The sequence below is a fragment of the Marmota flaviventris genome, chromosome 13, assembly GCF_047511675.1.
Source record: "Marmota flaviventris isolate mMarFla1 chromosome 13, mMarFla1.hap1, whole genome shotgun sequence".
NCBI lineage: Eukaryota > Metazoa > Chordata > Mammalia > Rodentia > Sciuridae > Marmota > Marmota flaviventris.
Genome location: NC_092510.1, coordinates 41636975 through 41655605, shown reverse-complemented (window position 1 = coordinate 41655605; position 18631 = coordinate 41636975). Strand labels below are relative to the sequence as shown.

Here is an 18631-nt window from a genome sequence, read left to right as displayed (position 1 = left end):
CAAGTTGTTGGACTTTTAAAAAAAAATGTTCCCCAATTTTCCACATTCTTTCTTTATTCTCACAGCTTCTTGGGAAAGCAGTTTTAGATTTTCTTAAAAAAAAAAAAATGAGTATTTTCATTTAAACCATCAATGGGGGAAATCCCTCTGAAGTTCTAAATTTTAAAATGCTTTTGTCATCACTTGAGATTGAGGAATTTTTGATGCCTCTTTGAGTGGCTGGGCCCTTGAAGTGAAGCCATGAAATGAAAGGGGACTATTTTCTGTTCTTTTTAGACAAAGTCTACAGTACTCTAAAGTGTCAAGTGGACCTGTCCGGATATTTACTAAATGCTGCCAAACTCAATGTTTGTAACTTCAGAAGAGGTAACTAATTAACTAGTCTAATCTCACTAACTTAATTTGGGCAGAAAGTCTTTTGGCTAGTTTTTCCCCTCCTTAAATTATGCCTGCTGTTTTCTATAATAACTACATCAGTATCTCCAAAAAAAAAAAAAAAAAATCCAGAAAAGTTTGAACCTTGATTCTAGCATCAGACAACACCATTGAGGATGGTGGAGGAGGAGGCAGATGAGGTTCTATAAAACAATGCTAACTCTGTTCCACTCACTTCACAAATAGAAAGTGGGATTTATACAATGCATTTGGGTAAGTGGAAAACACCAATCATAGGTAGAGAAAGACCAGTCATGAGTTCTGACCAGGCTGGTCCCCACCTGGCCCTGCAGGAGGCCTTGAGTATTAAAGTATTGCCATGTTGTCCCTCATTCTCTGCCCCAAAGCATGTCAGGGCAGAAAGGTGGGGCATGCTGCAGTTGAGGATTCCTGTACCCATGTGCATAGGGAGGCTCATTCTGAGTTCAAGTTTCCTTCAACAGCAGGGAAACTTGATCCTAACCTACACAAAGGTCACAAGGATCCCCCTTCCATAGGACTCCCCTCCTTGTTTCTCTTTTCTGAGTTCAGTAGCAGGTGTAGGACACTGAAAGGCCTCAACAGATGTAGGAATAGCCGTGGTTTTCCTTATTAGAATGTCAGTGGACATTTCATGAATTTTCTATGAGGCCAGTTAGTTTCTCCCTTCAATCTAAGCATTCCCAGTTTAGGAAGACTCTCCTTCAGTGGTCACTACCCAGGCTCCTTGCGTCATTTGACCTTTCCATCTTTAGCATGTGCCTCCCAGGATTGCCCTGAACCTGGTTCCCAGTCCAGGAAGTTATCTGCAGACGTGAGTCTTCCCCTGTGAGGAGAGCTGGTCTTTCTGAATCTTGCACTTCTTTTTCCTTCCAATAAAATCTCACTCTCACAGTTTTTCTCTGGCGGACTCAGCCCAGTCCCCCATGTCCATCACCTGGAACACTGTTTGAGGGACTCTGTGAGAACAGACCTTCAGCGTGCAAAGGAGTGGACCATCAGTGGGTGTCAGTCTGGGAGTCCTGGAGAGGTCTAGGACTCAAGCCACAGGTCCCTCTGTAGATGTGGAGGATTGAAGCTCAGGTGAGACCTTCCAATGAGGGAAGGAGATTGCCAGATGCCTAATGAAGTTTTCTCTATTTGGATTTTTTTTTTTTTAAAGAGGGCAGGGAAGGGGAGTATTATCAAGTGGTAAGTCCTGAAAGAATCAGGAAAAGGCAGAAAAACATTTTCATATTTTGTTGAATGTCATTTTTTAATTATTTTCCTTCAGCCTAATTTCTTTGGTTAATGTTATGCTTATGTTTCCAGTGACACAAAATGATTTTAGGTGGTTTAGCAACTCAGCATTAAATAACAGTAGATCACACAGTGATAAAGCCATTGTTTTAAAACTTGCAAACCTTCTGATTATGTCAACAGCAGCCTGTAAGTTTTCTCTGACTCTTGGTAATCTCCCTCTTTAGCCAAGAAAGCAGGTCTCAGGTTCACAGCTTTCTACAACCATCAATGTCTTCCTAGGTTTTAATAAAAATAATCTGCTTTTATTATCTTCATTTTTATAGTTATCCTCTGTTTATGGAAAATGATGCTAGTTTTCCATTTAAGGTAGTGGGTATAAATTTTGACCAAATGTTTTATTTATTTTTTATTTTATTTTGGCCAAATGTTTTATTTAATGTGCTAACTAAAAAAAAACTAGATAATAAATAGTGTGATATGTGAACATGCAGAAAAGCAAATTGCACTGTTGCTATACAAATAATGATACGGCTCAATAATCTCTTATTCTTTATGGTTTCTTTTGTATGTTCTTGTTTGAGAGATTCTGGAACCTGAAAATAGCTAAACTGCCATGGGGACACTTAAGACTGTACACAGACAGAGTCAAACTTTAGTGACTTTTGCTTATTTAAATCCTTAAACCACTTTTTGGTTTAAGAGAAGATTCTTATCCTTAATTATGATAACATTGACCCTTAAAGTAAAATGTAATTATAACTTCATTATATATATTACTGAAGGTGGGGATCTTTTATTATATATGAAGCGGTGTGGCTGACATGGTCCAGATCAGATAAGTAGGTCCTTCAGTTCTTAGTTTTAAGCTTGTAAATGTCCTTTGTGCCACAATTCTCTGTACATTTCATGTTGGTCAAGAGGTTGCTACTTTAAAAATCTGAATAAAAATTTATAAGTTAGCCGAATTTCAATTTAAAAAAAAAATTAGATAGTCCCAGAACATCCACTTGAGTTCTGTTATTCATAAAATAATGGATTTAATAGCATTACTACTAGTACAGACAGTAGATATTGATGAAGCCTTTCCATTTTAATATTTTTCATCATTTCCTCACTTGATTAGTACTGCTAGTTGTCCTGTTAAGAATTTAACACTGGCCTATTAGATATGTACATTGTTGTTCATTTTAAAGTAGAACATTAGATGTCAAAAGTAAGTTAAAGCAAAAGTGTGAGGGAAAGCATTTCAGCACTTCTCAGATGGCTTTGCTGGCTCTCAGGGTGAGTAAGGTGGAGGTGACGGTCCTGTAGAAAGTTTCTCATAAGCAGGAGGAGCCTCAGAGACCTGTGAGAATGAGAAAGGGAGAACGTGGGCTTTGGCAACCATGTCTATTTCTGGGGAGGCATTAAGTCAAAAGAGCATCATGTTTATATTTCTGCTGCAGACTGAAACTTCTGAGTGTTCACATCTAATTTCCACCCAGTTACATAAATATATACATTGAAACACTGTCAAAGAGAAGGATAAAAAAAAATAGGACTAAGGGGTTTCTCAAAACCTGAAAGTATACTTATACCTGGATAATTAATGTCAATAGAAGTCCCAAGTCCTAACTAATGAATACTTGAACTCTGTTTACAGATAATATACACTGAATCTTTACCACATAGATCTTTGTAGTTGTGTCCAAAGGTACATTTATACTACCAACTGAGCAAAAATGTGTCAGTCCTTCATTTCATGCTCAACATTCTAGGAAATGTTGCAGAGTGGAAAATTGAGGCACAGAGAAGTTACTCACCCAAGATCATACAACCAGTAAGACATGAAGCTAATTCTCAAATACAGTCATTTGGCTCCAGAGTCAGTGCTTTCAAGCATTATGTTCCATTGCTTCTCTACCAGTACCATCTAATAGAAATATAGTACCAGCCACATATGCCATTTAAAGATTTCTAGTAACTACATTTTTAAAGGCAGATAAAAATTAATCTTGATAAAATAGTTTATTTAACCTGCCATATTAAAACATAGTCATCTCAACATGTAATCAATAGTAAAATCATTAATGATTTTCATATACTCTGTCTTTGAAATAGGATGTGTATTATAGTATGTCTTAATTCAAATTACTGTTCCAAGTATCCATAAAAATGCATGACTAGTGGCTACTGCATCATTAAAGCACAGCTCTATGCAATTAATATTAGATACTTTTTTCCTCCTCTCTGTGTATCTACATTGATGAAAAGGGCAAATGTAACTAAAAACACAACCTACAACATAAGGATATTTTATCTAAAACCAATTTCTTCTTTGGGTCTTATGTGTAGGGCTCTCATTATTGACCCTGGAAAATCTGAGTATGAAAAAATACAATTTAGCTGGGCATGATGGAGCATGCCTGTAATCACAGTGGCTCAGGAGGCTGAGACAGAAGGATCGTGAGTTCAAATCCAGCCTCAGCAACCAAGTGAGACCCTAAACAACTTAGTGAGACTCTGTCTCTGGGGATGTGGCTCAGTGGTTAAGCACACCTGGGTTTAATCCCCAGTATCAAAATAAAACTTAAAAGATATAATTTGGTTTTTGATTTATGATAACTCATTTTTATTGTACTAAAATATGCATAACAAAATTTACCATTTTGATCATTTTTAGATCTACATTTTAATACCACTAAATATGTTCACTCTGTCCTTGCTTTTTCAATAGAAATAATTTTGTTCAATAGAGCTAAAAGCAATCATATGGAAAAATATCCAGATGCATGATCTCAGCCTACCTGAAGATCACAGTTTTGGTTTTGAAAAGACAGTTTGCTGTCCTGATGACCAAGCCCTTCATATGGGCATCTTTCTCTCAAGTTAGTTTGAATTCCAGCATGAAGACTTTTGTCCTGCAATAGAAATTCATAAAAGTGAATGAGCAAGAAATAACTGAGTCTGTTAAATAAAAGATGAGGCTAAGTCTTAAGAATAGGTTTTAATCGAGGTTCTGCAATTTATTTGCTCTGTATCCTCAAGCTAGTCACTTTACTTCTCTGAATTACAGTTTTTGCATCAGAAATAGGAAGATAATACCACCTATCTCTCAGAGTTGTGGGAATTAACTAAAGGAAAAGCATTGGTGAAATGCTTCACACCAGGTTGGTAACCTAAATATTTCTGAAGGGAAGGAGAAGATTGAATCTATAAAATGAACCTCTTATGAAATTGTCTTTAAAATGAAGGTAAAATAAAGACTCTCTCAGGCAAATAAAAGGTGAGGGAATGCATTGCCAGTATACCTGCCTTGCAAGAAATGTTGAGTTCTCTAGAAAGAAGGAAAATACAGACCAGAAACTCACATCTACATATAGAAACGAAGAATATTGAAGAATAAATGAAGGTAAAGTGAAAACTTATTTTTTTTATTCTTAATTGATCAAACATAGCAACTAGTTAGAATAATAACAATGTATTTAATTATGTATTCTTATATAAGTGAAATGATGCAACAAATGAGAAGGAAATACTAGATGATTTTGTTAGGATGAGGTATTCACATTACCTGTAAAGGGGACATGAATTAAAAATGTATATTTCAAACTATAGGGCGACCACTTAAAAATTTAATTTTAAAAGGTATATACTTAGAAAAAAAAGAATCATATATGAAATTCCATATATGCTATCATACAAAATGTTCATTTAAAACCACATAAGGCAGAAAAAGAATGGAAGACAAAAATAGGAACAAAGAACAAGGACAAAAAATATACAAAACAATAACATATATAGTAGATACTGATCCCAACTATTACCAATAATCACTTTGAATGTCAATGGTTTAAATGCATTAGTTAACAGATTAGATTGTCAATGTGAGTCAAAAACAAGATCCACTGTAAAAGTCACATGTATGTGGAAAGTAAATGGATGAAGAGAGATGATATATCATGCTAACACTAATCAAAAGGAAACAGGAAACTGAGAATAATGACAAATGCCTATAAGTCCAACAAATTAGTAGGCCAAGGCAGGAAGATCAACAAGTTCAAGGCCAGCCTTAGCAACTAAGTGAGGCCCTAAGCAATTTAGTGAGACCCTGTCTCAAAAAATAAAAAAGGCTGGGGATGGGGCTCAGTGTTAAAGTGCCCCTGGGTTAAATCCCTAATATTGGAGTAGGGGGAATAATGGGCACACATATAATCCCAGCAACTCCGAAAGCTAAGGCAGGAAGATAGCAAGTTTGAAGCCAGCCTCAGCAACTTAACAAGACCCTGTTCAAAATTAAAAGTTCTGTGGATATAGTTCAGTGATAGAGCACTCTCACCTACATGCACGAGGTCCCGAGTTCAATCCCCAGTACCACAAAACAAGAAAAGAAAGTGGAAATTCCTATGTTAATTTCATAAAGAGCAGACTACACATAAAGTCATGGATAAAAAAGGCATTTCACAATGATAAATGGATTCATTCTCCAAGAAGACCTAAAACTTAACATGCAGACTTAATGACAGAGCAGCAAATATACAGACAAAAATTGATAGAACTTCAAGGAGATACCACTGAATCCACTATGTTTGTGGAGTTATATTTGGAGACTTTAACATCCCTCTTTCAGAAGTGAACAGATCCAACAGGCAAAAAGTCACTAAGGACACAGTTAAACCCGTTAAAACTGTCAATCCACGTAGATATGATAGACCTAGAGTCTAGATGCTACTGGATGCTCTTGTCATCCAACACAGCAGAATATACATAGTCTCAAGGTCACATAGAATTCACCAACATCAACTACATTCTGGACCATAAAACATATCTTAACATATTTAAAATAATACAAATGAGGAACCATGCATAGCGGTACACACCTGCAATCCCAGTGATTCAGAATGCTGAAGTGTAGGATCTCAAATTCAAGGCTAGCCTGGGAAAGATTCTGTTAAGAGAGATCCTGTCTCAAAAAAAAAAAAAAAAAAACTAAAAGGGGCTTAGGATGCAGCTCAGTGGTAGAGCATCTCTAGGCTCAAACCTTAGTACCACACACAAAAAAAGATAGAAATCATGCAGTTCTCTCTTACATTTCAACAGGATTTATCTAGAAATCAGCAAGATAGATAATCTAGAAAAACAGAAAGATAACCAATATGATTCTGCAACCTGTACACTCAGAAAAATGAGAAATTATATCCCATCTGATTCAAATGTATGATATGTCAAGGTCATTGTACTGTCATGTGTAACTAATTAAAACAAAAAACTAATACAAAAAAAGAAAACAGAAAGATAGCTGAAAAATCCCCCACCCCTGCAAATACTTGAAGAATAACAACACACTTCTACAAGAGAAATTTTTAAGTACTTTGAACTAAATGAAATTGAAAACACAATTTATCAGTTTGTGGGATGCAGTGAAAGTACTTACCTGAAAATTTATAATATTAAATGCATACATTAGAAAAGAAAAAAAAGATCTAAAATCAATTGCCTAAATTTCTACCTTAGGAAACTAGAAGGAAACCAAATTAAATCCAAAACAAGCAGAAGAAAAAAAAAAAAAAAGAAAAAGACCAGAAATCTATGAAATTGAAAACATGAAAAATATAGAAAAATTTTCTCCACCAAAAGCTGTTTCTTGGAAAAGGTCAATAAAGAAAGCCCTTGAGGCAGGGTAAGTAAGAGAGAAAAAGAAAACACAAAGAGGACATTACTAAAGATCTCGTGGGCAGAAAAATGATAATCAAGAAATACTGTGAACGTCTTTATGCTCACAAATTTGAAAACCTAGACAAAATTCACTAATTCCTTGAAAGACACAATCTTTCAAAACTCACACAAGAAGAAATAAACCATGTTAGACCTATATTCATCATAAAAATTGAAAAAATAATTAGTAGCCTTCGATAACCGAAAGCACCTGGCCCAGGTGGGTTCACTGGTGAATTCTACCACACATTTAAGAAAGAAATTATTCCAATTCCCTATAATCTGTTTCATAAGAAAGAAGCAAAGGGGTACTTTCTAACTCATTCTCTGAGTGTGAGTCAAAAACAAGATCCACTGTATTAATATTATTGCCTTAATACCAAATAGTATTGTCTTAATACCAAAGCAGGACAAGAAAAGAAACTAGTTCTCATGAACATGGATTCAAAAGTCCTCAAGAAAATATTGGCAAATCACACTCAACAATGTGTTAAAAAAAAAAAAAAAGTTAGACACCATAAACAAGTAGATTTACTCAGGTATACAAGCAACTTGGTTCATGTTAAATCAATTCATGTAATCCAGCACATTAAGAGGCTAAAGGAGAAAAATCACATGGTCATATCAATAGATGTTAGAAAGAGCATTTGACAAAATCCAATACCTATTCATGATTTAAATTCTAAGTAAACTAGGAACAAAGGGAAATTTTCTCAACTTTGCTAAAGAACATGTACCAAAAAACATAGCTAACATTATACTTAATGATGAGAAACTTAAAATTTTCCCACTGATATCAGGAACAAAGTAAATATGTCCTTTCTCACCACTCCTTTTCCACATCGCACTGGAAGTTCTAGCTAATGCAACAAGAAAGGGAAATAAAAAGCATACCGAGAAGAAAAGAAGAAAACTGCCTTCATCAATTATTGATGTCTTTTCTTCTAAGTCTCTGAACTACCATAGAATAGGAGTGTGATTCACTTTCCCAGTTTACTACCCATTCTCTGCATTTCATTCAAACTCAGTGTGCATGCTAAAATGCAGATTCTGGCTGTGGGCTGGCGGGCTAGTGGGATGGCAGATGAGGAAGAAGACACGACCTTTGAGGAGGAAAATGAAGAAATTGGAGGAGGTGCAGAAGGTGGACAGGGTAAAAGAAAGAGATTTTTTTCTAAAGAATTACGATGTATGATGTATGGGTTTGGGGATGACCAGAATCCTTACACTGAGTCAGTGGATATTCTTGAAGATCTTGTCATAGAGTTCATCACTGAAATGACTCACAAGGCAATGTCAATTGGAAGACAAGGTCGAGTACAAGTTGAAGATATCGTCTTCTTGATTCGAAAGGACCCAAGGAAGTTTGCTAGGGTTAAAGACTTGCTTACCATGAATGAAGAATTGAAACGAGCTAGAAAAGCATTTGATGAAGCAAACTACGGATCTTGATAATTTTTGTACTTCATGAAATTTCATTATATTCTGTGGAAATCATATATAATAATTGTATATTTTGTTCAGTAATGTCCTAATATCTAGGCATGTAAATGAAAGATGGAGAAACAAAGTTTTCAGCTTTTATTTTCATGTCTTTGATTTTAGAGTGATCCTTGAGCCTTTAATTGCCTGCCTTTACATGACTATACTTGAATTACTTACTGAGTTTAATGACTACATGTAAGTTAAAGTACCTTACAAATTATGCAGTTCCTTCTGACTTTTGACTATCTAAAGGATGAAATAGTATTTATGTGTTAGGTATATTTGTGCCATTATAAGCTATACTATAGCTGTTTAATATGTGAAATCTAAGTGTCATTTTGACTATGACAGCTGAGACATATGCCTTACATATTCTGAAGTTTTTAGACAACAGTAGTCTGAGATGTTATTAAAGATAGTGAACTGGTTTTCTTTTAAGGAGATGATATTTGAAACTACAAGTTTTTGTAAGAATGTTTATGTGTCTTAAATGATAATTTGTTTTAATATTTTCTAAAGAGTGATTTTTGTATTTTTATTTTTTTAGAAACTTAAAAGTTTCATGTTGATGCTTCCATGTTGAAAGACTTTTTTGATTTAAAACCTTTTGGACTTAAGTTACTTTTTAAGTTTTAGAACTCATTTTCCCAATCATCTACTTTCAGGAGCAGGAATGGCGATGTTTAATGAGCTAATGGTAGGATAAGCATTTGGGGTAGTGTTTTTTTAACATATTTGTAAGTACTTGTGGAAATGTGTAGTTGACTAAAACTGTATGTAGCTACAAAAACCACTTTTGTAGTTCACAGTATACAGGTTTTGTGTGAATTTAGCTTACTGCATTAAATTATTGCCCTTAGCTTAAAATAAGGATTAAAATTGCATTTAAAGAGATCACTGAATGTTACTGTTTGTGAAACTGAGCTTTTTGATTCTACTTATAAATAGTATCTATAAATCAGTACCTGGGAAAATTTTACTTTCTTAATCTATTGATACAAGGAATAAAGTATAAAAAATTAAACAGAAAAAAAATAAAATGCAGATTCCTGGATCCCACCACCACAGATGTTCCCCGATTTTGCATTTTAGTGAGAATTCCAGATGATTTCAGTGCAGGTGGCTCCTGACCATGCATTGAGAAACCTAATACCTTGAGACAGGAATGTAAATTGAGCTGTCAGCAAGGGCATTGAAATTCTAATCCACAATCCAAAAGTATTATGTACTAAATTTCCAAGTGAAGATGTAAAACAAGTATGTATAAAAACCAGGTCCAGTTCCTCAAAAATTATTTCCCACTCCCTGATGTGGAAACATGTTGCTGCCAGAAGCAGTCTTTCCTTTTGAAAGGTGATCTGCGGGGCTCAAGGGAATTGTTAACCAAAGGAGAAATTTTTGGTGATCTAAATTTTAACCAACCTTGCTACCATACTGTGGTCAATGGAAGTTGTAAATTACACATTTCAAAGCCAAGTAAAGATCACTGAAATCTCAGGTACCCAAAGCTTGTGTTTACTGTCATTTATGTTCTTCTGCTTTAAAATAGAAATAGAATCACTGAAGAGAAAAAGGGAGGTAATTATGTACTTAAATTGCAGTACTTACAGCACTATCTTTCATAATTTTGCCTAAATATCTTAGACTGCTGATTCCCAACCTCGCTCTCCTAGAGACATGAAAGTCTCAAAACAAGATTTTAATGTTAATTTTAAAAACAAGTATGACAGCAATTTTTTTAGGCACTGGAGAAATCATGGAATTCAAACACAACATTTTTTATCTCATGAAAATTCCAAGCCAGGCATGGTGGTGCCCACATGCAATCCCAGCTACTCAGGAAACTGAGGCAGGAAGTTGGCAAGTTTGAGGCCAGCCTAGAAAATGTAGCAAAACCTGTCTCAAAATAGATGTTTTTTAAAAAGGTCTGGAGCTCAGTGGTACAGCCCTTGCTAGCATGTGTGAGGCCCTGGATTCAATCCTCAGTACCACTCCCCCAACACCCCCCCACATACCAATTTTTTTTTTTTCAGAAATTCTTTGAATCACTGATTTAATCCTAGAGGAATGGAAATTGGACTTGGACCTTACCAACCAAAAATGTTCACAGTGTCTGAGCACATGGCAATAAGATTCTCTGTTACTCTTCAAATTGAATGAATTTAAAATGAGTGTTGAAGCGGAAAGGAGAAAAATCATTCTTTGTGTTCAGTTACATCAAGCTAATAATTGCAGATGGTTAGGAAGTACGTACCAACATATTAAGTTTGTGTAGCTATACTCCTTGAAAGATTAAACCATTGTGGATTTTTAAATACAAATATATGATGAAGCAAAAACAGAAGAAATAAATATTAAATAAAAACTGATAAACTTTGTATTATATCACATATTTCTACCATGTCTAAGTGTAGAATAGAGCTAATGAAGCTTGGAGAAATTAAAATCTAAGGTTGCAAAGTAAGTCAAGGGTAGGCAATGAGACCAAATACTGATGCCACACAACTGTGTGACTGCTATGTGCCAAGCACTGGAGGTACAGTGTCCTGGTTCATAAATTGGGGGGAGAAGGTAGCTGTGAATGGGTGGAAGAGGCAAAAAGTAAATAACCAATTATAGGGTTATTGTCATTCACTCATGCTAGAGGTACAAATGAAGTTCTATGACAGAAAGCAAAGTCCCTCTATTAAACTGTAGTGCAGAGGCACTTGTCACACGAGCCCCAGTCCTGTCACTAACCTCCTGATCCAGTGTTGATTTGCAGTCCTCTTAGTCAGACTCAGCACCTTCTCCTCTTTCCCACTGAATATGAACACAACTAGAGGGCTCTGCTTGTGATGTGTCAGACCCCAAATTTGCCCAGTTTTTCATGGTTTGTATTTGGAAAAACACTGGTAAGAAGGGCATTAGGGAAAAGAAGATACAAAACTGCCCAGTGGCTTGCCAAGGAAGGAAAGTGTTGGAAGGTGCATCTCTTGCTTTCTCCTCCTTTTCTTCATACTGCCAAGCTGTAGACCCACACGCACCAATCCTGCACTCGTTCACACAACCTTTGCTGAATAAAGAATGGGACTTTTCATCATCTTCTGTAAAGACAATACTTTCCCAAAGTTTCCAGGTGTATTAATAAGAGAGGCAGAATTACAATTATAGACTCAGTTGATGTTTCCCACTCGTGGGGAAGAAGCACCCAGTGCCAGAAGAGCAGATAGGGTTGTTGTATTAGCATCCTGTTTGTTGGGGTAATGAAGAAAAGGATAACTATTAAACCAAATTGATCACCTAAAAATGGAGCTTATTAAAAATAAATAAAAATAGGGATGCTTTGAACTGCTGAGAGGAGGATGGTCTTCTCATTGCACTGATGCCCAGAGGGGTTTTGGATACCCAGGCTATGTAGTAAGAAAGTTAGGAGAACCTGGAATTTCCTAGGTTACCCAGGATGAAAGATGTAAAAGAGACAAGATTGGAGAAGCAGTCCACTACAGGGAGTAACAACCAGGGAGAATATCCCAAAGCACTGGTAAATCTGAGGAGTCTAATGTCCTGCTGTTCAGGTGATCACAAGCCCCTTTCTATGTGCCCCCACTGAACACTATACTCAGCTATTCATGGCAGTCAAGTTCTCAAGTTTGCTTCAAGTACAACCAAAGAAATTGTGCAAGTTCCTGGTTGGAGTTCATGCCTGGGCAGAAGGAAAGGAAGAATTCCCAGAAGTATAAAGTATGGAAAGATTAATCAGATGCAGGAATCAAAGCTAGAGATGATCATGAGAATGTTTTATCCCTTTCCCCAAAAATTCAGAGAAAGGAGCAGAAAAGGAGTCCTTGATCTGAAAGGATCCCCCAGCAGTGGGAACTCTACCAACCGTCAAGTTTCTGTATCCACTTCGTCTTCTACAATACCAGCAGCCGATGAGCAGTGAAATTCCCAGGATCACTATCAGGAAGCCAATCCCTGCAGCCCTGGCCCAAGAGATAGACAAGTCCAACTTGGCACGGAAACATTATTTCAGATTGTAATAAAATATAAATCACTCTTCTCTCTTCATATGGGCTTTAATAGCCCAGAGAAGCACCTCTCAGTCCCCAGGCAGTTTGCCATCCCCAACACAGGGCACCCCCACCAGGCCTTCAGCTCCTGAATCAGAGACATGTCCCAGTCTAGGAGCCTCTCAGGTGTGTACTCACAGGACCACTGCTAACTGCATGGCCCAAGCCCCCAAGTTCTAGGCACAGGAAGTGCCCTAGCAGTTGATCCTCATGTGGGTAATATGTCTATTGGAGCATAGTTATCTTTTCTTCTCATCAGGACTGGTTTAAAGCATTTTCCCCAACTCAGTCCAGAAAAAGGAAATATAAATTAGCACTAACTGAACATCTACAATAAGTCAGGTGCTGCACTGAACATTCTACATGCATTAGCTTTTTTAATTCTCATAATAACCCTGTAAAGGTGGATGCCACTTCTCATCCATGGTTATCCAGAGATAGCAAATGACAAAGCTACCCGAGGCCCCATACTCTCCCCGCATCCCCTGTGACCCTGGGGAGAGGATTCTAAGCTAAACCTAGAACAGAGCTTAGTTTCTTAGGGAAGGATCTGATCCTAAGCATAGAATGCCAATCTGGGATTAAACCAGCCTAGGGGCCCTGAGTCCTGTGACCCCCAAGAAGCCTTACAGTTACCATGAAGGCACTGGAATCAGGGCCTGGGGCTGTCACTGCCTGCATAAGATTGTCAGTTAACTAGCATCTCCCTGATTTTCCACACAACAGCCCAATCAAAATTGAGAGTACTGTGTGTTATTTGTGGCTATAAACTTGCTAAAAAAGGCTCTTTGGATCTGGGTGATCTACAAGAGACTGAGCAGCTACAGGAGAAGCAAGATTAAACAGAGACTTCTGGAGAGAGTTCTGCCTAGTTCCTCCTGCCCCACCACCTTCAGCTCCAAGCTACTGAGGTATCAAACAAGTCCTGTCCATCTCCAAAAGGGATGCAGAGAACCAAACAATTGCAGAGCTTATGGAAGCTCTGACCCAATTATGGAGATCAATCTACCCATTTTCTAGATCATGAAGCTGAGACCTATCAAGATCTCTCAGCATCAGCATCACTACCACCCTAGTGACTCCTGTTCCATCCATCCATTGAGTACTAATTTGTGTCTGGCTCCATGCTAAGCACCCTGCAAATGTGCTTTCATTTTATCCTCACAACAACCCTCTGAGGTAAATATGATGTTTGTTTTATGGCTGACATCAGGCTGGTACAATGCTCAAGGTTGCACAACCAGTAAGTGGCAGACTCAGCAATCATAGTAACTGGCACTAGTCACCCAAAGAAGGAACTTTAGAATTTAGGCCAGACCCAGGTTTGCAGTCTCCCAGGCCAGTGTTCTTCCTGCAGAAATCACTCTCTCCTAAAATGAAGCTGTCACAGGAGTGTACAAAGTGCTCTCATGACTGGAGGCAGCTGATCAAATTCCCAGCATGTCTGTGCTCTAACTTTACCCTGTGAGTTCCCCTAGAATGTTCCCTAGAACAGAGAGAACTCTGTTCTAGCTTTTTATGCACAGTCACACTGTATTCACAACATTCCCAGGTGACTGAGTGCATAAAACACAAAGGAACACCAGAAGAACCCACTGCTCATCTTAGCAGGGTTCCCAAGTGTCACCCAGATACCACCACCTGCAGCAGAATTAGCTGAGATTAATTTAAAAGCAAGCTCTGTAGACAATTTATGCCCACTCAGTGTGGGATCCCTTATCTACTGAGGTTTCAAAGCCCTTTTGGGGGTTGCCTACTTCACATTGTTCTTCCTCAATCTATCTGGTGGTGGTAAGATTGTGAGAAGGATAAATATTCTCGGAGAATCTCAGAGACTTGTTGCTACAGTACAGCTGTCCGTGTTTCCCTATCTCCATCCACCTGTTTACAGGAGGTCAGCTGAGGGTAAGTCCTGACATTGGTGGCCTTATGCAGAAGTGATTAGTCTATAATGTCGTTCTATGTACTCAATGGTTCCTGCCCACACAGACTGAGGTTAAGAAAGTCACTTTGTGGGAGCTTTGGTCATTTGACCTTCATACAGACAGCAAAATGTCAAAGGAAATGGCATTCTGCTTGTGCAAAGACCACTCCCACACGTACAGGTCAAATGGGGTTTTGTGGGTTTTGTTTGTTTGTTCACTTGTTTTTAGGGCTAGAGCCTGAGGCTCCCCTGTGTTCTCAGGGAAGCTACCAGAGAATCCACCTGACTCTGCATCAGTCCTTTGTTCAGGATGCAAGACAGAAAGCTTAGGCCTTCAGTTAGAGACTCCTTTATATGATGATGGTAATAAACTCCATATGACTTTTATTAAGCTGTTGTTCCCCAACTTCAAACCCACCTTTCTATGCTCTGCCTGAGGTGCTGGAGTCGAATTCTACAAACCCCACTTCTCTTTTGCTCATTGGCTCCCATTAGCACCTAGAGGGAGTCCACTAAACTGGAAGAGGAAGAAGGGGGTGTTCCCTCCAGTTAGCATAGCCCCAGAGGCAGTTCTTCTCACCATTAGTTCTCACCAGCTCTACTTCTGCCACTCCAGGACCAGGCCTTTTATGCTTCTCACTAGCTGATCAGTGCCCACCACAGAGGTCTGAGCATTTAATCCATAGGCCCTTCCTCTAAGTTCCTGAAGCCCCAGGACCAACTAAGCAGAAATCCTTCCTCAGAACTGTGGGTCCCATTTCTGTGGGGTCCCTTCTCTCTGTTCCAAGTTCCGACGGCCCCACACTTCTCGTTCTTTACCCAGCCCCAGGGGTGGAAGCAGCCTCTGCAGTTCCTGCCTTTGGGTCCTCTCTGGGTCTCCTTTGCTTCCTCAGGCCCAGCACCTGTTTAACCAGTTCCTTATACCAAGGTTGAAATGCCTGATTGGTTTCTGTCTTCCTGATTAGACCCTGAGAGCAATTCTGTTTGGGCTGTGGATGCCATCTGGCCACTAGCTTCCCCAGCTGGGAGGGACGACACTGTGAAGCAAAAAACGGCTCTTTTCCAGCCTACTGAGCTGACCATTTCCAGCCTCCAGCCTTTGGCTTCACGGTAGACATTCTGATCTCTGCCCTAGCCTCTTGTTGGATGGGACTGTGCAAATATTTGCCTCTGCTGGCCTGCAGCATAGTGCTTCATAGGCAAACAAACCTGGATTTAAATCCCAACATCATGGCCAGATACACATTTCCAGTTTTCTCTAAGACTCTCCTCACATACAGCACAACATAGGGTGAGCATCACCACATGGTGGGTGAGCAGAGGATGCCTGTCACTTGAAAGGAATGGCCCTAGCCTTCCCTTTATCTCCCCCTTTCTATTAATGAGACACAGAGATGATGACACACCGTTTCTTAGAAAAAGCAATGTCCAAGGGGAGTAATCAGAGAGAAGGAGGCTGGCCAGCTTGAATTTCATACACTTGGACTACTACATGGGAGATTAACAAAATTACATTTTATTTGTTTATTTTTATGTGGTGCTGAGGATTGAACCCAGTGCCTCACGCATGCTAGGCAAGCGCTCTGCCGCTGAGCTATAGCCCCAGTCAGAATTACATTTTAAAGAAGAGGTTGTCAAGTCATCTTATAGTAGCTGAAATAATATCCTAAATAATTCCATGTGCAATTTACCTTCTCCACCCTCCACTTCACTCTAAAATGAGCATATTTTTATTCTTGGGACAACTTGTTGAAAGATATTACCACCACCCCCTTCTTTAATTGACCATATAGGGAGTGAGAGACTCTCACTGGGGTCTTCAGAGGAAATGCTCCCAGCCTGAATTATTCCTTGGTATCTGATAGATTCTTCATCTTGCTTGTTCCTGATAATTGGGTCTGTTGAAGATTTTTCAACAGCTGTTTCTAAAAGTAGAGATTTCTAGGGAATTTTTAATAGACCACATAAAAAATGGTCCAAATAAAAGTCTGGCTCCTTGTCCTGTTGGAGTCCCTGCTCAGAGGGTGGAGCCCGCCCTTCCACCTGGACACCCATTCCTTCAGGGGGTATGTCCTGCAGCCTCTGTGTTCCCCTAACAGCACTTACACTTGCTGAGATTAACTCTCAGTGGATTGTGAAAACTTTCAAAGGTAAGAACAGTGTTTTGGGCTGGTATACAATGCCTAGCACTTGGAAATGCTAATCATATAAATACTTATTTTTAATTAACTCATAATACCAAATACCCTTCTGTAGGATAAGGCTATGATGCAAAGGTCATGGACACAATCTTCATCCTGAAATCAGTCCACACACCTGCACCTCATCCTCATGGGCTCTTTGGCAAGTCAACTTTATTCTGTCTGCAAAGCACCTTCAGGAGCCTGAGTGGAGTTGAGAGAACAAGGTTTGGGGGAAAAAGCATCTTGATCCTGGGCAGGTGTTTTCCAGCTTGGGAACCTACAGCTAAGACCCCAGAATGTAGACAAGAATAGCAAGATGCCTGGGGGGTGGGGGGGAGAAGAACAGCAAGATCCAACTTTTAGTTATTCTTATCTCCCTTCCTGTTTGGCCCAAGAGAAGCTTGAGAGAGCCCCTTATAGGACCCTAAGGTCTCCTTTTATTGTCAGGGTTTTTACTGTCTGGGGAGATAAACACAGGGAAATGTGTACACAAGCTTGTGTAGGTGGAAGTAAGCAGTCTGGCAAATTGAAAATCCTAGTGGGTCTTGTTTTGAACTTACTCTTCAGTTGTAATGTAAGAATAACTGTGCCCCTTCCTGAGGTTACCATAGATGAAGTGAGCCTCTTCTTGTGGCATCTTGTGGGGTCACGGCACAGGACACCTAACAGAGAGGCACATGGGCATCATTTAGTGTATCTAAAGTGTTTTTATGCAACATCTCATAAAGATCCACAAAGACATTGTTGCCAGGTGATGGGAATTGACAGGGGGACCTTCTGGTTTTTCTCTCTCTGAGAGGATTTGTATCTACTTCTTTCACTAACATTCAGGACTTTAGAAAGTCCCTTCCACTAATGGAAAATTAAGCTTGAAGAAGAAACTACACATGAAAGCCAAAAATATTTCAAACTAAGTTATTATGGGGGTGGTGCTCTTCATTTGTCTTCAATTTGACTCCATACATAAACTTATAGCAAAAAGAAACAAAACACATTTCTATTCATTCTCGACCTTCCCTGACCTAGGACACTAGTTAATAAAACAAGACTTTAGTAACTCTTAGTAACCCCTACATTACCCACCTGAGGTGATTAATGAGTTCAACTATAATTTTTTAACTATAATTTCTAGTAACTCTCCAGAGTTACTATTTTATATCATTTCCTGGACTGGACAGTGGCTAGGATGAGATAATGTGTATTTCTCAAAGCATCCCCTGCTCAAGCTGGGCCATGGGTGTGTAAAGCAGAGCAACCAAGCATAGTGTCTTCCAACTCCACCCCGCACATGTCTTAGCTTGACCTGTGCATATCACTCAAAATAAGCCAAGGAAGCTCAGGACTTGACTTTGTCTGACAATTTTTTTTCCCTTTCACCTAAACTAATTTCTGCTTCCCTTTAGTTCACAACTCATGGATAGGGGTTAAAACAATTTTTTTAAAAAATATTGTAATATATACAAAGAAAAATAAGAAGTTCATGAACTCATTAAAAACCAAGAATGGAAACTTCTCTCCTTACTATTGTGTATTTTTCTTCCCTTTCGCTGTTCTGTGAATTTCAAAGTCCTGATCCCTACAGAGTTATATTAATGGGCTCCAGTTTGAACATCAGAGAGAATGAAGAGCAGAGTGGG

At 38.6% G+C, this 18631-nt stretch overlaps 1 protein-coding gene and 1 pseudogene across 1 annotated transcript; one reads left to right on the top strand and one right to left on the bottom strand.

Moving 5' to 3' along the window:
- Window positions 1–2780: 2780 nt before the first annotated feature.
- On the bottom strand, window positions 2781–17631 carry Mlana (melan-A). The gene is made up of 4 exons (XM_027943082.2): window positions 17555–17631; window positions 12704–12800; window positions 4443–4556; window positions 2781–3001 (listed from the first exon to the last, which is right to left on the bottom strand). The coding sequence occupies exons 1-4, from the start codon at window positions 17629–17631 to the stop codon at window positions 2933–2935; spliced, it is 357 nt and encodes a 118-aa protein (XP_027798883.1). The 3' UTR covers window positions 2781–2932.
- On the top strand, window positions 6020–8877 carry LOC114098851 (transcription initiation factor TFIID subunit 13 pseudogene; annotated as a pseudogene).
- Window positions 17632–18631: the final 1000 nt, after the last annotated feature.